Raw genomic sequence first — 24,647 nt, 5'->3', positions numbered from 1 at the left:
GCAATTTGTAATGCAAAAAAAAAAGATAAAAAAAGAAAGTCATAAAAAATACATAACATTAGGCTTTTCAAAAGAAACTTAATTTTTGATGTGAAAACATACCAAAAAAAAGAAACGTTACTAAATTTCAAAAACTTACTGTAAAACCACTTAAATAGGGGGAGTAAGTACATCTTCATACTTCTTGTTGTGATGTCGATTTTACAATCTATTCATTCAAAGGATGTCTTCAAATGTTTTGTTTTCTTCAAAGGTTTAGTGTGTGGATAATTGCCATGCTTTGTTTCATTATGGCGTCTTACATTGGCCCTTTTTCTAGTGTAATCATTAATATCGGAACAAATCAAATTCATTGGCTTTGTGGCAATTGGGGCCAAAATTATTATTTTTTTCATGTCCATTCCTCCTAATTTCTCTTCTTGATGCATGTTTGTTTTCATTGTGTTTTGACATCGACGACATCTCATTTTGTTTGACTTACGTGTGTTGTTTTGAAACACTGGTTTGCTAGTGGTGTTTTGACCCACCCTACTCTGCTTCTGATTGGCTGTAATCTGTCAAACTTGTGAATTTATAGGTTGCTTGTTCCCTGTCATTCATATGAGCATTGTGCCCCACCCTCCTTGGAGTGTTTCACAGCTGGCAGGGCTGTCAGCTGTGTAACACACACAAGCACACACAGCAGCACAGGACAGAAGGAGGAAAGATGACAAGTTTGTGAAAACCTGCCTCACTGTACGAATCTGGACCGGAGTCCAGACTTTGAGAAGCTCTGTTCTACAGTACCGCCAGTTGTTCACAATATTTGTACTGTGAAATTCATTGAAAGCTTAGCACAGAAAAATAAACTGAGGGCTATTAATAATAAACGGCATTTCACCAGGGAAAATATCACGGATGTCATGGCTGCAGAGGCTTATTTTTTTTTTCTTTGCTGAGACGACAAAAGCACTGACTCAGAGTTATAAAACTAAAATTAGGGTCACAGTGCGTCCTACAGAACTTAATTTGCTTAACCAGTGCATCACATGCAATTTCAAACCCTCAGCAAATAACATTTTAATATTGATTTTCTGAAAGCCCTCTCAGGATGGTTTGATTATCAATGTCCATTTTTTTTTCTATTTTGATGGAACCAAACATTCCAGGACAGGTGTTACTCTGTGCCTGCTTTCCTCACTGAGCAAAGATGGGAATTACGGCCAATTAATCCAATCTTAGTTTAATTTGAAAAAGGAGTTCGATTCCTTATGGGTTGTAAGTGATTTAAGCGTTCCTTTTAGCAAACCCCCCGGTTGGCAGTCAGCCGCTTTTGGGAGGAAATTGCATTCTATTTGCCCTTTGCCATAAAGACCTGATTGGCAGAATGCTTAGCTAGTGGTTGCTTATACTTGTGTTTCATTCCCAACAAGGATTTAATTTTTATTGAATCTTTATCCCCACTGTCAAGTCTTAGTTAGAATCAATTTTAAAATAATATTACGGATATTGTCCAATACTTGTGGCTGGACACATTATTGTTTTTTGGAACTGGTTACTTGAAGGAGAATCTTCACTGTCGAGCTTGCAAAGAGAGAGAAATTAGAGCAGAAGGCTGGAGCTGAGGTGATGGAAATAAGTTCGCGTTGTCATTGTTTGGGGCTTCCTGCTGATATACATTGATCTATCAAAAACAAAAGGTCCATGCTGATATCCCAGGACACTAAACAAGTTTATTATACGGTATGTATGTGACAATAGAGTCCATGTACGCAGGAACAAGGACCAGGGTGGTGACCCCAGATGGCAACAGCGAGGAGTTTAACATCCTGGCTGGAGTTATACAAGGGGATACACTAGCCCCCTTCCTCTTCATCATAGTCCTTGATCATGCGCTCAGGAAGGCAATAAATGGGCGAGAGCAGGAACTTGGCTTTACGCTGACACCAAGGAAGTCGAGTCGACCACCGGCAGCGGTCCTGCCAGACCTTGACTATGCGGATGACATCAGTCTGCTCTCCAACAACGTGGAACAAGCACAAGAACTACTACACAGGGTAAAGCTAGAGTGTGCCAAGGTTGGCCTTAGGCTAAATGCCAAAAAAGCTGAGGTTATGACCTACAACGTTCCACCAGAACATCAACCTCTGGTAACAGCAGGAGGCACTGTGCTGAAAAAAGTTGAGGACTTTAAATACCTGGGCGCATGGGTCAACTCAACTGAGCAAGATCTAAAAGTGAGGAAGTCACTTGCATGGAGGGCCCTGAACGGCATGACCAGTGTATGGAACTCCAACCTCCCCCACCAAATCAAACTCAGCTTCTACTACGTGACAGTTGAGACCGTTCTCCTCTATGGCAGCGAATGCTGGACCCTGAAGCCAACCCTGGAGAAGTCTCTGGATGGTTGCTACACCAGGAGACTGCGTACAGTGCATAACATCAACAAGAGTGCGCACGTAACCAACAGAATCCTCTACAAAGAAATACCAAGGGTGAGCGAGAAGATTGCTGTTAAGAGGATGAAAATATCAGAACACTGCCAAAGGCATCAGGAGCTGCCAGCCAGCAAATTAGTGCTGTGGGAACCAACACATGGGCATCGTTCAAGAGGACGTCCCACACTAACATACGTGGACATACTCAAGAAGGATGCAGCAGCTCAGAGTACCAAGGAACTGGCCAAATGTATGGAGAATCGGGATGACTGGAAGCAACGATGAAAGGCTCGCCCGAGGACGACCTAGAGAGTTTGTGAAAACATTTCCACAGTAAAGCAAAAAGTTCCATTAAAATAAGAAAGTCATGTAGCTTACTTTTGGTTTCAATGATTGCAAATCCGGAGACGGTTGGCGCATAGATGAGAAAGGGCATGTTCAGTCCTTTGACCCCAATTCCTTGGGTCTGTGGTTTAATTTTATTGAAAAATGTTTTTTCAGCTGTGACTTTATGGATTAGCTGAGAAAAAAAAAAAAAAAAAAAGCTGTGACTTTATGGATTAAGGCTTCACGGTGGCAGAGGGGTTAGTGCGTCTGCCTCACAATACGAAGGTCCTGCAGTCCTGGGTTCAAATCCAGGCTCGGGATCTTTCTGTGTGGAGTTTGCATGTTCTCCCCGTGAATGCGTGGGTTCCCTCCGGGTACTCCGGCTTCCTCCCCACCTCCAAAGACATGCACCTGGGGATAGGTTGATTGGCAACACTAAATTGGCCCTAGTGTGTGAATGTGAGTGTGAATGTTGTCTGTCTATCTGTGTTGGCCCTGCGATGAGGTGGCGACTTGTCCAGGGTGTACCCCGCCTTCCGCCCGATTGTAGCTGAGATAGGCGCCAGCGCCCCCCGCGACCCCAAAAGGGAACAAGCGGTAGAAAATGGATGGATGGATGGACTTTATGGATTAGTTTGCCCGGGTGAAACAGGGGCAACTGGCTGCTCAGCTGCAGTCAGCACAAGTGTCCCAACAGGCCCCTAATGAATGCAGACCTATTGGTATACTCTCTACCACAGTGGAGCCTTACCATACCACAAAAGCAGTGGTATAATACAGTATGTTGTAAGGTTGCTTGTGTTCTTTGTAATGGCTGAATATTCGTCTGACATTGTTCATAATAACCAAGTAGTAGTATTGTGTTGAATTTAAAATGTCTACAGGGCAGCAATCCTCTGGGTACGATTTAAGCACACTCTTAAATGAGCCGCTTTTTGTGTTGGTCAAAGACTAAACTTAACGGCTTAAGTGATGTATCAAGATTCAAACTAAGTTACATATGACGATGAAAAGTCAGGTCACTGAGCCCGGACATCTTGAAAACACAACTAAAGAAATCCCTGCTGCACTGCGTTGACCTACTTAACAACCTTTGGTTTTGAAAAAATGTTCTGCGAATTTGCAGAGCTTGGGTAAACATTTAACACGGTCATGTGATGAACTGGTGTTTCTAAACAGTATTTATAGTCTTGGCTTCAGTAGGGGCTTAATTATTGAGTGTAGGATTTGGTTAAACCATCAAAATTCCATTGAATTTTCAGGGGGACTGCTGTTTAAACAGTTTATCTACATAGAAATCAGTGAGGCAGAAGTCATTCTAGAAACAGAAAAATACCCCACAGTAAATTATTCCTCTTTTCAATCTGACAATACACACGGAAGCGACTAAAGGAAGCATTGCTTCATGTTAACACAAATATTCTTGACTGAACAAGGAAGCAACACTTTCCTGCTTCAATAGAAACTGAAAGGAGTGCAAATATTCTTGTGTGGGAAAACAATTAATGTTAGCATTTACAGCCAAGGCCAAACATGTTGTGTTTTTTGCATCAATAATTTTGCTTCCTTTTCATTTTGTGATCCCTACAAAAATTGCTTGTTCTGTTATACACAAATTTAAGTCGCACTTGAAAGTTTTTGCCATTACTGCAAATATTCAACAACAGATACATAGTTATGTTTGATAATGATTTCAGAGCATTTTACTACTGGCAACAAAGTAATATCTGCATTTCTTTTTTCTGCCAAAAAAAAACCACCTCTCTCTTTTCTCTCGTCTAATTACAGTGGAGTCCCAATGTCAACTGGCTGACTGAACGTGAATTAATTTTTCTATAGTATTCAGTAAAACATTTGTTTACTGCAAAATACATTTGTGATAATTAAAAAAAAAAAAAAAACTTTGATAAGGAAAAAAGTTATTTTCTTTACTCCCACAAAACATCCCAACAAGAAGCAAAACAGTGGCCCTAAAACCGAGGTACGGACCTTAGCGTGGTTAGCGTGGCACCTCTAGTAAACACAGTTATAGATAGGGGCGGCCTGAGGGATGCCGATTTGCTTCCCGCCTCTTATCATCAAAATCGCTGCGATTGTGTCCTTGGGCAGGACAATTCAGCTTTGCCCCCAGTGCCGCTCACACTGGTGAATGAATGACGGGTGGTGGTCGGAGGGGCCATAGGCGCAAACTGGCAGTCACCCTTCTGTCAGCCTAACACAGAAAATCTGTGGCTTCGAAAGTAGCTTACCACCACCAGGTGTGAATGAATGATGGGTTATCACTTCGCTGTGAAGCGCTTTGAGTGTCTAAAAAAGCGTTATGTCAATCTAAATTATTATTATTATTATTATGTGACCAAAATAACAGTTGTCAATTTTCAGCATAAAGTATATCACCTTGATCAAACAGTGAAAAGGTCTGTGACAAGATACTGCAGTAGTAAACAGTAGGAATGCAATGCTACTCTGTAATATCCTGCACGGGACAACCTCCTTTAACTAAAAAAAATAAAAGAAATCGTGTCATAATCATGATCGGATGATATGAAAAAAATTATAATTTTTTTGGCCATATCGCCCAACCCTACCAAATACTTTAAAGATACTGTGATGATTGCTCATGTTATTATGTAAATACAGTTTGATGTCCTATCGCATTGAGTTGTCTATTACAAACTCAAAAGCAATTCAGCTGCTGACGCCGAAGCTATCTTACGGCTAATGTCGTAGCAGTGTTGGTGTCTCTGCGCAAAGTGAAGTGTTACGTCAGAAAAACAGTTCCTCAGTGTATGCTCTTAAAATAAAAATGTCGCTACAGCTTGGTTACGGTGCAGGTTAGGGAATGTAAATTAAGTATTGTTGGTGGTTTTTGGATGCATTTTTAGAGTGATTTAGAGGCAGAATGAATTACTCCAATTAGCAGCACCTCATTTTAGGCCACGGTTTCGTTTCTGTTTCGGTGCGTTTTTTGGGTGTAAAGATTTGTAAAACCTCTCAAAAATCTCCCTTTATTTTACCTTGGCAAGAAAAACTGCATTCTGCAGTGAGCAAAGCATCACTGGTGTACTAAATACAATAAGACCTTCCTTTCAAATTAACAGTTACAGTTGTGATCAAAATTATTCAACCCCCACACAATTTTTGTGTTTTAACAAGTTCGACATTTATTCCGTATTTTGTTTATAGTCATAATAAATAAAAATGTGTCAAATAGACAACTGCAACTTAAATTGTTGCACTGTATTTTACAAAATACCAAAAAAGGAAATTTTTCTTAATATTTCATTGACAAAATTATTCAACCCCCTAGTTACATGCACCTTTAGTACTTAGTAGAACACCCTTTGGCAGTAAGTACATCCTTCAAACGTGATACATAACCGGACACAAGCTTTTTGCAACGATCTACAGGTATTTTAGCCCATTCCTCTTGGGCAAAGGCCTCCAGTTCATTCATATTCTTGGGCTTGTGTGTAGCAACTGCTTTCTTTAAGTCCCACCACAGGTTTTCTATAGGATTTAGGTCTGGCGACTGTGAAGGCCACTCCAGAGTCTTCCAGCCCTTCTTCTGCAACCACTCTGATGTTGATTTGGATATGCTTGGGATCGTTGTCCTGTTGGAAGGTCCAACGTCTCCCAAGCCTCAGCTTCGCCACTGACTTCATGACATTTGCAGCTAATATATCCTGGTAGGAAATAAAATTCATAATGCCTTGACGCGCTGGAGATTCCCGGTACCTGAGGCAAAGAAACAGCCCCAGAGCATGATTGACCCCCCACCATGCTTGACAGTAGGCAAGGTGTTCTTCTCTTTGTAAGCTTCATTTTTTCTCCTCCAGACATAACGTTGATTCATAGGCCCAAAGAGTTCCAGTTTTGTCTCATCACTCCATAGAACAGTTTCCCAAAACCTTTGGGGTTTGTCCAGATGATTTTGGCATACTGGAGTCCATTTTTCTTGTGCCTGGTAGTCAGAAGTGGGGCGCGCCTGGGAGTTCTGGCATGGAGGCCTTCATCTCGTAGTGCGCGCCTTATTGTCTGGGAAGAAACCTGCGTTCCCCCCTCTGTTGTAGTTCCTCAGCTGTTTTCACCACTGTACGCACACAGCATCCTCTTTCTACCACGCCCAGGTAGTGTTTTCACTGTGCCTTTAGCTTTAAACTTGCGAATTATGCTCCCAACTGTGTCTCTTGGAATGTGTAATGTCTTTGCTATTTTCTTATATCCATATTCTTTCTTATGAAGAGTAATTACCTCCTCTTTTGACCACTCCCTGGACTTCACCAAGTTGCAAATACACCATTGACCATCTACAAGAAGCTGAGCGTCACAGTCTTTTTCAATCAGTTTAATTGTTGCTTGTTATGGTTTTAATCACATCTACAGGTGTTTTCAACACCTGATTGAAAAGACCTTATTCAAAATCTGTTCTTAAAGAGGAACATTATCACAATTTCAAAAGGGTTAAAAGCAATAAAAATCAGTTCCCAGTGGCTTGTTGTATTTTTTGAAGTATTTTTCAAAATTTTACCGGTCCCAGAATATCCCTAAATAAAGCTTTAAAGTGCCTTATTTTCGCTATCTTCCAAACCACTATCCATTTCCCTGTGACGTCATACAGGGCTGCCAATACAAACAACATGGCGGTTACAACAGCAAGATATAGCGACATTAGCTCGGATTCAGACTCGGATTTCAGCGGCTTAAGCAATTCAACAGATTACGCATGTATTGAAACAGATGGTCGGAGTATGAAGGCAGATAGCGAAAACAAAATTGAAGAAGAAATTGAAGCTATTGAGCGAATAGCTGTTGACGCTATTCGGCCATAGCGTGGGTGTACCTAATGAAGTGGCCCATAGCATGTCTGCCTTATTAGCATCGCCGGTAAAATGTGCAGACCAAACGATCAGGACTTTCACATCTTGTGACATTGGAGCAACTTAAATCTGTCGATTGGTAAGTGTTTGTTTCGCATTAAATGTGGGTATCTAGTTTCAAATATACGTACAGCTAGCGTAAATAGCATGCTAGCATCGATTAGCGTAGCATGTTAGCCTCGATTAGCGTAGCATGTTAGCATCGATTAGCTGGCAGTCATGCCGTGACCAAATATGTCTGATTAGCACATAAAGTCAACAACATCAACAAAACTCACCTTTGTGATTTCGTTGAGTTAATCGTTGCAAATGCATCTGCAGGTTATCCATACATCTTTGTGCCATGTCTGTCTTAGCATCGCCGGTCAAATGTGAAGACACTTTGGTACATTCAATGGGGGTCTGGCGGCAGATTTCTTGCCAGTGGTGCAACTTGAATCCCTCCCTGTTAGTGTTGTTACACCCTCCGACAACACACCGACGAGGCATGATGTCTCAAAGGTTCCAAAAAATTGTCGAAAAAATGGAAAATAACAGAGCTGAGACCCGGTGTTCGTAATGTGAAAATGAGTATGGCGGGTGTGTTACCTCGGTGACATCACATTCTGACGTCATCGCTAAAAGACCCATAAACAGAAAGGCGTTTAATTTGCCAAAATTCACCCATTTAGAGTTCGAAAATCGGTTAAAAAAATACATGGTCTTTTTTCTGCAACATCAAGGTATATATTGACGCTTGCATAGGTTTGGTGATAATGTTCCCCTTTAAGAGTTATGATCTTCAAGGGGTTGAATAATTTTATCAATGAGATATTAAGAAAAATGTCCTTTTTTGGTATTTTGTAAAATACAGTGTTACAATTGAAGTTGCTTTCGTCTATTTGACACATCTTTCTTTGATATGACTGTAAACGAAATACGGAATAAATGTCCAACTTGCTAAAACACCAAAATTGTGTGGGGCTTGAATAATTTTGATCACAACTGTACCAAACAAGAATTTCAAATGGTATATGTCTTTCATAACCTGACTATTTTTTTTATACACCAGTGCATCTCACCAGTGGTTTGTTTGCAGGACCCACCATCAGCCTTTGAAGGAAAAATGTAATCAGCTTCAGGAAATTTTGCTGCGACTTATAGTCCGAAAACTACGGTAAATCGTTTTCATTTCAGCAATCATTTAAAGCATTACCTCAACTTTTTAATCGGCCGTATTAATTTCACGGAGCGCACAGTAACTCATCCTGCCTCCGTCAACAACAAGAACTACCACTAATCATTGCAAACTTCATAAGAGACAACAATGACCATACAGGGACAAAAGATGATCCAAAACCTTTATCTTTTTTAACATGAATATACATTGCGCTTCAAATGGGTTTTGATCCGGTTGAAACGGACACTAATGGTTCCTTTGATGCAAAAGGTTGCCGATCCCTGACCTAGTACTTACCAGACACTGATTCTAATGTAGACAACAACATGAATTAATGCAAGTGAGTTTGTATTTGTGAGGGTGGGGGTGAGACAGAGTTGAGTAACAAAACAACATATTGATGCAGCCGCCGCAGAACGGCCCAAGAGGCATTTTTGTGAATGCATATGTGGTTGTGTTTCACCCACCTCGTTGCCATACATCATGATGTGGTGCGTGGTGATAAGGGCTTTAAAAACCACCACCCAGCTGGAGTTGGCGGTGCGCTCAAACAACGTGTCGGCCAGCTGGGGAATGTTCACATTCATCTCATTGGTGCAGTGTATCAAATCTGCAACATAACACAAAGAGGATGCGGTGAAAAACAGTTTGACAGCATTAGCAAAATTGCTGTTGATACAAAGAGAACTTTCACACGGTGGGTCCTTTGAGAACATACAAAAACATGACATGTCAGCAGAATTACTAAATGAATAAAATGTGGACAGGTACCGACTTCGTCTTTTGACTTGACTTTGACAGTGTCCCTTCTCCTCTTCAGCGACATGTCAACACAGCGTCAAGTCTCCCTCATTCATTGCATATGGAGGACAAAGTAATGTTGGGATGCCCACAGCAACACGGGCTGTTTTCTTTGCCATCCGACAATGTAATTATTGAGGTCAGGTTACGAAAGACAGTGAAAGAGTGTCTCAACTAAGAATGCAACTATTATAGATTTGATTGTACTATTTTAGTCATAGCCAAGTAATAATCAAGGTTTCAAGATTATTACAATTACTATGCATTGATTAATTTTATGAAAAAAAGTTTGTAAAGTCACAATTTCCTGAGAGATTTTGATGTGTTATTTCTAACTGTTGGAAATAACAGTAATCGAATAACATTATACTAACACAAAATAATAAATATAAACACAAAATATTAACAAATTAAATAAAAAAAATATATAAATATGAAACTAAGATTAAACGCACTGTTTGCAACTTACTCACAGTAAAAGTTTTCAAAGCCAAAATTCTAACAAGAACAACACTAGCTAGCTTATGTCACTACTACTACACAACAGATTGTCACTGATTGTGAGTGACACATTTATATTTAAGTCACTACCAACTCAACAACTCAATTCTTAAAGAAGTAACTTGCCACTAACATAATTTAATCTGTCAATAGATATTTCCCCCTCGATGTCATGTAAAGCTGGGTGGTGATCCCGGAAATGCTGCACCATATTGGACATATTATATATTATTTGGGTGGATCATCATCTTAAAGGACTCCTTGGTCATTTTTTTTTTAAGTGGGGTAGCTTCTCAGAAGGTAGGGCGGTCAATTTCAAACTTGAGGGTTCCTGGTTGGAATCCAGCTCCCGCCATTCTAGTCACCTGGGTCCTATGGCAAGACACTTCACCCATCTTGATGCCAGTGCCACCCACACTGGTATACATGTAGCTTAAAATGTAGATAATGGGTTCAATGTTTTGAGTCACTAAACAAAAAAAGTGCTATATGAATATAATTAACTTCAAAATGAACTTCAATTCAAAATGTTCCCATGCTTCCCATTAGGGTTGGGCGATATATCGATATATACGATATATTGCGGGTTTGTCTCTGTGCGATATAGAAAATGACTATATCGTAATATTCGAGTATACGTTCTCGCGCAGTAGCTTTTAGCTGCGGGCATTCAGGCTCTTCTCACTCTTTCCTGTGTCTCCTCACAGACAAGCAGGCGCACATTCTTACATACGTCACGTCATACATCACATGTGTGTCCGCCTTCGCAGGGCAGAGGTAGCAGACTGGGCTGCGTTAGCTGCTAACGTAGCCGTACGAGAGAAAGAAGGTGCAGATCTGGTATCAAATGAAGGAAGACTTAATTCCCAATAAAAACAGCAGGGTTTCCACCGTCTGGCGGTTGCTCGGCTTCAAGTGGGAATATGTCAAACAGACAACCGTAATTTGTCAAGTGTGGGGTAAAAAAGCGTTGTTATAAAAAGTAGCATTACTGGTAATATGTAGCAACATTTGAAAAGTCACTCGCTAGAGAATGAAGAGAATTTCAAAATCTTAGTAACATACCACATAGTGAAGGACGAATACTATTTGATTTCCTATTATGCAGCTCATTTTTCTTTGACACTTAAAATGTCTCTGACAATCTTGCACTTCATGTTTTGGAAATGACGTGATTGTTTGTGTCATTGCTTAATAACTTTAATAAATACACTTTTGGTCAGTTGACTTAGTTGTGATTTCCCTCTCTGCATGAAAGTTTGAAATGAGCATATATTAATGCAGTATGAAGAATGTTTTAATGTAGACACATAGAATCATTATACTGCGGTGATTATATGCATCAAGTGTTCATTCAAGGCCAAGGCAAAATATGTATCGTATATCGTGATCCATCCATCCATCCATTTTCTACCGCTTATTCCCTTCCGGGGTCGCGGGGGGCGCTGGCGCCTATCTCAGCTACAATCGGGCGGAAGGCGGGGTACACCCTGGACAAGTCGCCACCTCATCGCAGGGCCAACACAGATAGACAGACAACATTCACACTCACATTCACACACTAGGGCCAATTTAGTGTTGCCAATCAACCTATCCCCAGGTGCATGTCTTTGGAAGTGGGAGGAAGCCGGAGTACCCGGAGGGAACCCACGCATTCACGGGGAGAACATGCAAACTCCACACAGAAAGATCCCGAGCCTGGATTTGAACCCAGGACTGCAGGACCTTCGTATTGTGAGGCAGACACACTAACCCCTCTGCCACCGTGAAGCCCATATATCGTGATATAGCTTAAAAATATCGCGATATTAAAAAAAAGAAATATCACCCAGCCCTACTTCCCATGTCCAAATTGTTTTCAGATTGGAACTTGGTCCTACTAACGATTTTAAGATGATAGCATTGTAGCAGCTGGTAGCATACTAGCGTGTCTTTCGATAGGTGTGTATAAGCTTGTGCACTGCTAGTGGAACTTTGTTTTTGTTCCGTGCAGGTTGTGTCGAAAATAAATGGGTTATACTTGTATAGTGCTTTTCTACCTACAAGGTACTCAAAGCGCTTTGACACTATTTCCACATTCACACACTGATGGCGGGAGATGCCATGCAAGGCCCTAAATAAGACCCATCCGGAGCAACGTTAAAGTGTCTTGCCCAAGGACTCAAGGGATGTGACTAGGATGGCGGAAGCTGGGGATCGAACCAGGAACCCTCCGGCTTCTGGCACAGCTGCTGTACCAACGGAGCTTCGCCGTCCCAATAATAATAATAATAATAATAATAATAATAATAATGTCCTTTTATAGTGAGTGAGAAGAACTGAAACACACGGTGTTGTGGAGCCTGTGCATTTAAATAGACATTTTCAATCTCGTTTAATAGTAAAACCGGTTAATAGTTGCATCTTAAGTCTCAAACTACATTAATTCTGATGGCAAGCAAGTAAATAGGCATATGCAAGTGTGATCGATAGCACTATCAAATGGGCCTCTTGTTTGTTTCATTCCTCTGCCCTCCAAGCTCCTCGGGCCCCTCCTCTCCTCGTCTCTTTGTTCTTCACCACAGGACATGATAAGATGCTGGCTCTCACACCTGGTAACTACGGAAACTGCTTCTCATTTGGCAACCAAAGGACAACAGCGGGGAAAGTCCTGTCAGGGGACTTCATCATCATAATTGTACATGCGCATGTGCCTGAGAGGTCATTCAGCAAAGCCCATCCACCCAATAGCCTTTACTCAGTTCATCACTCCGACTCCATCTTACAACATATCACAAAGGCACACTGCAGCACAACTGACTCATTTAGGGGTTTCAATGGCAACCTGAACCATGTGAGTGTGCAGTGATTTTCAGATAAAATGGCATACATTTGAAAAATACAGTGTATGTTTAACAAACTCTCCATTATGGTAAAGCAGTGGTCCTCAACAGGATTGATTGCTATTTTTATTGGATAGTAGTCTGTTTATTTCAATTGTTAGTTTTCCTTTGTTACCTCTTGTGTTATTTATTTTACCCCATATTTGTTCCCACAACAGCACCTTAAGTTGGAGTCTTTAATCTCGTTGTATCAAATATAATGACAATAAAGTCTGTTTTTTTCTGTTCTCAAACTTTTTTTCACCAAGTACCCACCTCTGAAAACACTTGGCTCTCTAAGTAGCACCATATATCCAACATTCAAATACAGTAACACTGTAGGCCTAAGTATTTATTAAAAATAAGGCAGGTTTTTAGGCCACGTCACGATACACAATACATATCTTGATATTTTGCCTTAGCCTTGAATTAACATTTGATGCATATAATCACTGCAGTATGATGATTCTATGAGTCTACATTAAAACATTCTTGTTCATACTGCATTAATATATGCTCATTTTAAACTTACATGCAGAGAGGGAACTCACAACTAAGTCAATTTACCAAAACTGTATTTATTAAACAGTTATTAAGCAGTGGCACAAACATTCATGTACATTTCAAAACAGAAAGTGCAAGATTATCAGAGACATTTTAAAACAAGCTATTAATGCACTTTTGTGCATGGTGTCACTAAGAAGACATATAAAACCAACACTAAATTAAGGTGCACTTTTTGTAAAGAACGCCACTACAATAGTTTGAAACATAAAAGTGAACTTTTGTGCATGATGTCACAATATATTTCAAAATCTGTCAAATATAAATGAGCCCCATAGTGTATGTCCTTCGCTATGTGGTAGGTTATTGCGGACGTTATCTCCTTCTGTTTTAGACTATTTTTTTCATATGGTGTTGATAGGTAAATGGTTGCTTGGGCTTTTTGTGGGTGTTGCACCGGCCGAAAGATGTTGACGTGCGGAGTTTCAAGCACTCTTCATTGTCGAGCGAGTGACTTTTCAAATGATGCTACAAATTAGCAGTGGTGCTGCTTTTTGTAACAACGCTTTTGCCGCATACTTGTAAAAAATATTCCCGCTTGAAGCCAAAACACCGCCAGACAATGGACCCCTTGCAGTTTTTCTTAGGAATTAACTCTCCCTTCATTTGTTACCAGATTCGCACCTTCTCTCTCTCGTATTGCCACTCGCACCGCTCCGTTAGCACCTGCCACTGCTAACGTTACCCATGTCGCTACCTCTCTGCTCGGCGAGGGCGTGTGATGTTGCATGCGCGTCAGTATGTGAAGTATGTAAGAAGGTGCGCTTGTTTTATGTTTCAGTGAGAAGGAGAGACAAAAAAGAGTGAGAAACGCCTGCAGTGTAATGCCTGCAGCTAAAATCAACTGAGTGAGGACGTATACTTGAATATCACAATATAGTCATTTTTTATATCGCGCAGAGACAAACTCGCAATATATCTATTATATTTGATATGTCGCCAAGCCCTAGTTTAAAGTGTGTTTGACTATGGGAAAATAAAACACTGTACTTTAAGTTATTCTTCGGCGTACCACTAGATTGAACCTGTGTAACACTAGTGGTACACGTACCACAATCACTGTGCTAAATTGTCTGCTTTCTGCACGGACTACTGACGCCTCATGAGGTAGTTATACTCTTGAACAGGAGACTTAAAATTCTCAACCAAAGCGCTAAAGGGCAGTTTGTCCTGAGGGAGAAACCACATAGAGGTGGGTGATTAATCGAAACACAATGGACTGACTTTTAGAACTTTTAACCCAGGGAAAACTCCTGGGTTGATTATTCAGATTTTTTTCTCTTTGTAATTTTCCATCTACTCGTACACCATGATCACCATCCCCTAAAAATACAGTACTGATTGTGTAGTTACAAGACAGGAAGCCAAATGTCGCAAAGTGTAAAGGCTGACAAAAACCAAACAGAAGAAGAAAGCAAGTAACAGTGTCCCATCCAGTCTTGTATGCACTCAAAAGGAATGTTGGTTGTTTGGACACACTTTGGCTACAATAAGAATGAAGTCAAAAAAAAGACAGTAGTAGTCAAGAGTGGAACAAATGTTGAATTAAGCAAAAATTGCACCAAAAGTTCATACAATCATGATTTAGATTTTTGCCATCAATTCCCAGCTACCTTTGACTTGATATTTATCTTGTGTGGTAGTGAACAATGACGAGCGCAACATTCAGATCGCTGTTGGCACTGAAACTTAAGTAATCATTCAGTAACAACAGTTTATTTTTAATGTACGTTTTGCTCATAAACCAAAGGAAAACACATTTGTGAAGTTGGACAGTGCAACACTTGAACAAGTCACGGCACACGTAACCCACAGTAGGTAAGCAACAATTAATCAGTTTCATTATTAACCGTGATTAAAAACGTCACAATTATTTCATGTTTCTGTGTGTTTCAGTCCTGTGCATTCACTATAAACGGACATTACGCTGGTACTGTAGCAGTTGCTTTAAGGACATAATTCACTAAACCTGATTTACTTGACTATGTCGTCATTATTCAATGCCATTGTTCTATTGTGCACATAACAATGTTATACTTGTTTACCATTCACATATGCAGTAAAGAGTGAGTATTTTGGTGTGGCTCCTTTAAGTGACGGTCAAGAGTTTTACCCAAAGGTGGGAATTTGTTGTGATTGCTATTTTGGTCGAATACAGTACGTTATTTTCAGGACAATCTGAAAGGAACAAAACAAAGTTAGACCACGCACTTATACTCACCTAGCGAAAGACTTGCTAGAATGCTACATTAGCTTGAAAATGGCTGCAGGACCAAGCAGCAAACTTTCTCCACCCAAATAAAACTGAAGTCGGCAGCGGTTGAACATTTCTGGTGCTTAAAAATGACCAGGGAGTCACTGAAGATGATGGCTCACCCACTTGAAAAACCTGCCAAAATGAAAATGGGACTAAAGGGTCTAATATGTCCAATATGGTGAGGCATTTGAGGGACCACCACCCAGTTTTACACGCCAAAGTAAAGGCAAGACATGATGACTGAGTTGAATTATGTGTTATTGGCAAGTTACTTCATGAAGAGTTGATTTGGTAGGAGGTTAAATATAAACGTGTCACCTACAATCAATAGCTTAAAGGCGAGTCAGTTCAGTGTAAACAAACAGCAACAGGCACTCCTGTCATTCATTCCTCTTCATTCAGTGACACCTTTTTGAAAGAGATTGCTTCTTCCTGTCTGTGTTGAATAAACCATCGGCATCTTAATATAGCAAGTGGAAAACACTAATATAACATCTGGAGCTTGTAGAAAAACACTGCTATACCATGGGATCTAATTATGTGCAGTCCAGTTAATAACACAGCATAATATCAATGATTAAGGGAAGTATATTTATTTAGCGCTTTTTCCCAAATGACTCAAATCACTTTACATTGATAAATGCATTATCTAAATTTAAGCTACATTTAGACCAGTGTGAGTGGCACTGGGAGCAAGGTGGGTGAAGTATTTTGCCCAAGGACACAATGGCAGGGCTAGGATGGCAAAAGCTCAATTCGAAACAGGAACCCCACCATCTGAGCAACACCTCCCCCCAAACAATGAGATTAAATAGGCATGGATAACTGATGACAGTTCATGAGTAACATTCTTGCCCATGGAACTCAACAAAGTTATTCTTAGTGTTATAATAATACAATTGTTATTTAGTTAATGTATTTATTATTAATAATATGTGTTGTTTACATTGAGCATGCAAACGTTTAATCACCTTTTAACACTGAACATGTTTTTACCTTTGTATTATGGCACATTACTGCAATCTGTAATTTTAAGTGCTTTTAGTCAGGAAGGTCACTATTCCGCCTACCATTCTTATTTAGTTTAACAGACTTTTCTATGCAGAGGTAAACAGCACTTTGAGCCTAGTACATTCCACAGGTCTCTGTGAAGAATAGCGCAGAGACTTTACTTGGAGAACACTATTGACAGATAAGGAGAAACTTATCTGCCATTTCTTTCTGTCTTTCTCGTGCTCGCTCTAACTCAGTTTCTCTGTAGTCACTCCCTTTATAGCTGTTCAAAGCCTTAACCTTAGTTTAGCTATTTATTCTATTTCATTGTTTATTTGTTGTTGTTTTACATAGCTTATCCATGTAATTTTTATTGTTATAGCCAGACCTGTGTGTTGATTTCGTACCTGACGATATAGGCTATCCGCAGAGGTTGTGATATCATGTGACCGTCAGGTATGAATTCAATACACAGGTCTGGGTGTAACAGGGGTGTCCCAACGTTTTTTAAGGGGATCTTAAAATATTTGGCCGCTGGCCGAAAGCCAACTGCATGCAAAGTAACTTACATATAAACAGTCGTGGTCAAAAGTTTACATACACTTGTAAAGAACATAATGTCATGGCTTTCTTGAGTTTCAAAAACTTCTACAACTTAAATTGTTTTGTGATAGAGTGATTAGAGCACATACTTTTTTTACACAAAAAAACATTCATAAAGTTTGGTTCTTTTATAAATTTATTCTGAATCTACTGAAAATGTGAAGACATCTGCTGGGTCAAAAGTATACATACAGCAATGTTATTATTTGGTTACATGTCCCTTGACAAGTTTCACTGCAATAGCCATCCACAAGCTTCTGGTTGAATTTTTGACCACTCCTCTTGACAGAATTGGTGCAGTTGAGCTAAATTTGTTGATTTTCTGACATGGACTTGTTTCTTCAGCATTGTCCACGTGTTCTCAATGGGGTTTAAATCAGGACTTTGGGAATGCCATTCAAAACCTTAATTCAAGCCTGTTTTAGCCATTAATTTACCATTTTTGACGTCTGTTTGGTGTCATTGTCCTGTTGGAACACCCAACTGCGCCCAAGACCATACCTCCGGGCTGATGATTTTAGGTTGTCCTGAAGATCCTCCTTTTTCATTAACTCATTTACTCTATGTAAAGCAACAGTTCCATTTGTAAGCAAAAAAAGGCCCAGAGCATAATACTACTACCACCAAGCCTGACGGTAGGCCTAGTGTTCCTGGGATGAAAGGCCTCACATTTTTTCCTCCAAACATACTGCTGGGTATTGTGGCCAAACAGCTCAATTTGTGTTTCATCTGACCACTGAACCTTCCTCCAGAAGGTCTTACCGTTGTCCATGTGATCAGCAACAAACTTTAGACGATCCTTAAGGTTTCGCTTCTGGAGCAAGGGCTTCCTTCTTGCATGGTAGCCTCTCAGTCGATGGCAATGCAAAACACACTTGACTGTGGACACTGACACCTGTGTTCCAGCAGCTTCCAATTCATTGCAGACCTGCTTTTGGTTGGTTCTCGGTTGACTCTTGATCATACTGACTAATTTTCTCTCAGCAGATAACTTGGGTTTTCTTCCTGATCGTGGCAGTGACCAAACTGTTCCATGCACTCTATACTAACAAACAATTGTCTGCACAGTTGCTCTTGGAACCTTAAGCTGCTTTGAAATGGATCCAAGTGACTTTCCTGACTTGTTCAAGTCGATGATTCGTTTTTTTCAGATCTGTGCTGAGTTCCTTTGACTTTCCCATTGTCGCGTTTATAACCAAGTCTAATGACTGCATCACATGAGCTCTATTTAAATGTTGTCAATCATAATCACCCACATGAAGTTAAGAGGCCATGCCATGAAGTTAAATTGATTTGTTTGTAACTTTTCTACATCACCAAAATGAATAATGTATGTTGCTGTATGTATACTTTTCACCCAGCAGATTTGGTCACATTTTCAGTAGACTCTTAATAATTTCATAAAAGAACCAAACTTCATGAATGATTTTTGTCACTCTGTCACAAAAGAATAAGAGTTGTACAAATTAGTGGAAACTCAGGACAGCAATGACATTATGTCCTTCACAAGTGTATGTAAACTTTCAACCATGACTGTACACAAACACACACACACATTATATACATACATGTATGTGTGTGTGTATGTATATATATGTGTGTGTGTGTGTAGATGTACATGTGTGTGTGTATATATATATATATATGTATATATATATGTGTGTAGATGTACATGTGTATATATATATATATACACATATATAAATGTGTAGATGTACATGTGTATGTATATATATATATATATATATATTTATATATATATACACACACACACACATATATAGATATACACATAAAGATACAAACATATATATATATATATGTAGGTGTACATATGTGTATAAATATATATATATATACACACACACACACACATATATAGATATAAGATATACACATAAAGATACAAACATACATACACATATATATATATATATATATATATATATATATATATATATATATATATATATATATATATATATACACACACACATATAGATAGACACATACATACAGTGGGGCAAATAAGTATTTGTATATATATATATATATATATATATATACTGTATATATATATTATATGTGTGTGTGTGTGTGTGTGTGTGTGTGCGTGTGTGTGTATGTGTGTATGTACAGTGGGGCAAAAAAGCATTTAGTCAGCCACCGATTGTGCAAGTTCTCCCACTTAAAATGATGACAGAGATCTGTAATTTTCATCATAGGTACACTTCAACTGTGAGAGACAGAATGGGGAGAAAAAAATCCAGGAATTCACATTGTAGGAATTTTAAATAATTTATTTGTAAATTATGGTGGAAAATAAGTATTTGGTCAACCATTCAAAGCTCTCACTGATGGAAGGAGGTTTTGGCTCAAAATCTCACGATACATGGCCCCATTCATTCTTTCCTTAACACAGATCAATCGTCCTGTCCCCTTAGCAGGAAAACAGCCCCAAAGCATGATGTTTCCACCCCCAAGCTTCATAGTAGGTATGGTGTTCTTGGGCTGCAACTAAGTTTTCTTCTTCCCCCAAACATGACGAGTTGAGTTTATACCAAAATGGATACATTGATGATACAGCAGAGGATTGGGAGAATGTCATGTGGTCAGATGGAACCAAAATATAATTTTTTCAAATTCAATTTGGAAACAGAGGACGTGGTGTCCTCCAGAACAAAGAGAAAAATAACCATTCGGATAATTATAGGCGCAAAGTCAAAAGCCAGCATCTGTGATGGTATGGGGGTGTATTATTGCCCAAGGCATGGGTAACTTACACATCTATGAAGACACCATTAATACTGAAAGGTCCATAAAGGTTTTGAAGCAACACATGTTGTAATTCAAGCAACGTTATCATGGACGCCCCTGCTTATTTCAGCAAGACAAGTGTGTCTCCCATCGAAAATGTGTGGTGCATTAAGAAGCATAAAATACGACAGCGGAGACCCCGGACTGTTGAACGACTAAAGCTCTCCATAAAACAAGAATGGGAAAGAATTCCACTTTCAAAGCTTCAACAATTAGTTTCCTCAGTTCCCAAACGTTTATTGAGTGTTGTCAAAAGAAAAGGTGATGTAACACAGTGGTGAACATTTCCTTTCCCAACTACTTTGGAACGTGTTGCAGCCATGAAATTCTAAGTTAATTATTATTTGCAAAAAAAAGTAAAGTGTATGAATTTGAACATCAAATATTTTGTCTTTGTAGGGCTTTCAATTGAATATGGGTTGAAAAGGATTTGCAAATCATTGTATTCCATTTGTATTTACATCTAACACAATTTCCCAACTTATATGGAAACGGGGTTTGTAAATATAATAATGAACCCAATTGGACTAAAGCTGATTTTCATGAAAGAGGCCCTATTATGCAAAACAACTTTTCTTTCATACTGGTACCTGTTTTCTGAGTATTTTGGATCTACATAAGTTCCTTAAATTAGAAATCAAACCATGGAGGTATGGCGCAGTTTAGGGATGTAATAATATGAAAATTTCATATCACGGTTATCATTATGATTACGGTATTGTTGAATGTGCTCATAAAGTACTCTTCACACTCATAACGAAGTTGTATTAAAACATGCAAATATAATAAAATAGGGGTGCACCGATTGATTGATACATCAATTTATTTATTCAACTACATTGAGATGTGCTTGGTAAGTTTGCCCTCTGGAGGATGGGTATCAATCCAATATCGTTTTGAAAGTTAATCTATCGATTTTATCGATGCTAGAAATAGGAAAACATGGGATTCAGGAACGGCAGACATGAAATGAAGTTTAGCACTTTTAAAAATAAGGACGTTAAAAGTTAGGTCTGTGTTGCTGTCTGTGACGTCATCAAAACAAAAATGGCGGAGAAAGGGCACACCCAACGTAAACGACACAAAACGACATCATTAATTACAACACACAAACTTACAGCTTCAGCATGATTGCAAAAGCCATTACAAATACAAACGACAAGACAATAATTTAAAGCTGAAATGCAAGCGTGGGGGAGGGGTCGTGGCCTGCGGACCTGCAGTGAAGCGGGGTGTCCCTGGACCGGCTTCGAAATCAGTGACAGGTGCGTAGATAGCCCACCTGGGCCTGCTTATCTAATCACATGTCGCTCTGTTAAAAGGCAGCAGCCGGAGAGGAGAGGAGAGTTGAGTTGGAGGTGGAGCACGAACGAGAACGAGACATACGAACCAAAAAGACGGTTGCTGAAATGCACCAGAAAGACTAAAAATAAAACAGTGTTCAATTGTGAAAAGGAGCTTTCATGTCAGTACTTGGTGGTCCGAAGAACCCGAAGGAGAGATACTGTACCTCCACAGCAAGTTTAAGAGACAAAAGACGCGATTGCCACTCTGGAAGCGATGCACCGACTTCCGAAACACAATATCATGAAGTGTGACACACAACACGCAACTGACAGCCAAGAAGAAATAATTTCATCAAGAAGAAAGAAATAGAAGAGATAGATGAAAGAGGTTATGGAAATTAAGAAGCGAGGTGCCAACACCATCAACACAGAGAGGGGCCAACATGCTTCCGCACACTCAGAAAAATAAAAGACGCGGCAGCTCAAAGAGACATAAGCTTCCTTTTCTTACCTCCGATTCTCATTTGACAGCGAGCACAAACAGTGTTGAGGTTGGGCATTTATGACCACGGGTGTAAAATACATTCAAGAGTGACATTTAACAGACTTGATTGTTGTACATGTGATCTCACACTTGACAGTCATCTACTCTATTGCTCTCTGAACTGAGGACTATTGCTATTGCTCATCTTTGGCCTTTCATTCAGCCACAATAGACCAGAGACTGCCTGACACCAATAGAGCACATGGAAGTGTGTGTGTGTGTGTGTGTGTGTGTGTGTGTGTGTGTGTGTTGCTGTTCAGCCTTGCGTTGAGCACTCACAAACTCGTTTCAGTGTTAAGAGCAAGCATGTGGTCAGGCGGATCAAGCGGCGAGTAGGAGAGACCACCAGCTGGCCTCCTCCAATCAGAGCCTCTTATTTTAATAACCACTACAGTGGATATGCATCCTGCATCCCTAACTCATTCAAATTTGAAAGGACACAGTCAAACTCTATCGATGCATCCCACCTCATTTTTCCCATGAAAAACAATACATTGTGAACAAAACCTTGTGTTTAAAATCACAGTAACTAGTAGTGTGCAAACATTTGTTGAAATCAATTCAATTTGATGCTGACATCTTCGTTTGCCGATAATAGTCGATGACATATTGAAGAGGTTCATTTAGCCTACTGAAGTGTATTTATAAATGGTGGATTTATATAGGTTAGCCTATATAAATCCACCATTTATAAATAATAGTCGATGACGTCATCACTCTCTTTTTTCGCTGATATAAACAAGCATGCACGTGACAGCTGGTGTGACCGGTTACCGCTTAGACATAGAAAGAAAAAAAGCCCAGAGACAGTCACTGCAAAAACATCCATCCATCCATCCATTTTCTACCCCTTGTCCCGTTCGGGGTGGCGGGGGTCCTGGAGCCTATCTCAGCTGCATTTGGGCAAAAGGCGGGGTATACCCTGGAGTACCCCTGCAAAAACAGCGAGTGAAAAACTAAATATGTCGAAGATGCAAAACGCTTGCCTGATTTGCCAAGCAAACTTTGCTTTTGTGGCAGTATGTGATGCAGAAGCATTTAAAGCGGATGACACCTGAAAAATAGATTTAACTATCATTTTAGCCAGAGTCCACCAGCTAAACCAATGTGCATTTTCCAAACATCACCTAAAATGGCAATTTTCTTTTTGAGAAGGCTACATGGTTTGCTGTCGTTTTGTTGTTAATGCTGCTTGTGTTTATAAGCACTTTGCTTTCCCTCGCTTTTAAATGGACAAAGGAATTATAGTTATTTGTGTAACAGCCTTCTGACAGGCATAGTTACAGTATGTATAAATATTTCTGAATAAAGTACTCAACTGTATTGTTAGCAATCAAAACCTGGATGTTAAATTAGAGCCACTGAATGGGTGTGACGTATTGTCAGCAGATTCCACCTGAATGCAGCTGGGATAGGCTCCAGCCACCCTGAGAGGGACAAGCAGTAAAAAAATAAATGGATGAATTGATGTTGTCAGCAGACTAGACAAGAGCTGTTTCAACCCTCTGCACATCTGCTGAGTGCAGATGTCATCACCTGTAGAAAGTATCACAGCATGCTCGTTTAGCCACTACCAAAACATATAGCTCGGCCTGGGCGACAGGGACGTAGGCTTAACTTTTTCACTAGTAGCACAGGTGCTACTAAATGAACAATTTTAGTAGCCCAACATTTTTTTGGTAGCACAGAATATTTTCCGTGGCAATATGAAATGTCTTAAGTATCACAATTTTGTTATTAACACTGAATGTGCACACAATGCCATCATAAGGCCTACTGTACTGCTCATATAAACACAGAACATCTCTAAACTGTACTAGCATTGTAGCGAACACGAGTGTAGGGCTGGGCAATATGGATCAATATAGCCCATAAACTAACCCATAAAGGAAATATTTGTTGACAAAACTAAATTCCTCCACCATACCTTGATTTTATATTTTTCGGCACTGATGGGGATCCCAAATACACAAAAACAGACACCAACAAGTAAGAAAAGTAGGTTTTGCATAATAGTATCCCTACTTAAAGGGTGTTTTGAGATAATAAAAAAGAAAAAGCCTTGAAAATAATAGGAAGAGTCTAATGTAATCTCCAATCTTCTTTAAAAGAAAACATTTAGCTATGTTCAAATCTTCAGCTAATACAAAACACAACATAACTTGTAAAATCAAGTGGTATGGTTTAAGACATGTTTAATTGTCGGCAACAACATGAAAATAATTGACCTTTAACAAACATTATTATAGGACATACACACTAATATTTTGGTCAGGAAAATGAACCTGCTGTGTGACATGTTCTGAAAATTATTTTTAACAAGGCATTCATTATAGTTACTCCTTACTTTACCAAAAAAGTAACTGAATAACTAATTGAATTGCTCTTTAATAAATGCAATTAATTACTAGGGAAATTAATGAATGTGTCACTTAAAAAATAAACTTCAAATATCTGTCATAATGCAGTTGAGATAAGTTTCAGCGGGTGCCTTTTAAAAGGCGGTGCCTGTTGCCTAGTGTCAGTCAGCGAGTCTGAGTTTTAGCTGTGTTTGTTAGCTTAGCAGGCTAGCAGTGGAAGTGTCTTGGTTCTGACGGCAGCCAATTGTTTACTTTGTTAACTTAGGAGTAGGGCTGG

The 24,647-nt window shown here is 39.5% G+C and overlaps 1 protein-coding gene across 13 annotated transcripts in view; it reads right to left on the bottom strand.

Annotated features, from left to right (window-relative positions):
- si:ch211-200p22.4 (phosphatidylinositol-binding clathrin assembly protein) overlaps window positions 1-24,647 on the bottom strand; it is a 97,280-nt gene that overhangs the window by 48,119 nt on the left and 24,514 nt on the right. For all 13 annotated transcript variants that reach the window (XM_061913782.1, XM_061913785.1, XM_061913777.1 and 10 more), the window contains exon 3: window positions 9,251-9,393. In XM_061913782.1, the coding sequence (XP_061769766.1) occupies window positions 9,251-9,393 (143 nt within the window). The remainder of the gene's footprint in view (window positions 1-9,250; window positions 9,394-24,647) is intronic.

The sequence above is a fragment of the Nerophis ophidion genome, linkage group LG10 (genome assembly GCF_033978795.1).
Source record: "Nerophis ophidion isolate RoL-2023_Sa linkage group LG10, RoL_Noph_v1.0, whole genome shotgun sequence".
NCBI classification, from domain to species: Eukaryota; Metazoa; Chordata; class Actinopteri; order Syngnathiformes; family Syngnathidae; genus Nerophis; species Nerophis ophidion.
Note: the sequence above shows the minus strand (reverse complement) of the source record. Positions and strands in the feature narration are given on the sequence as shown.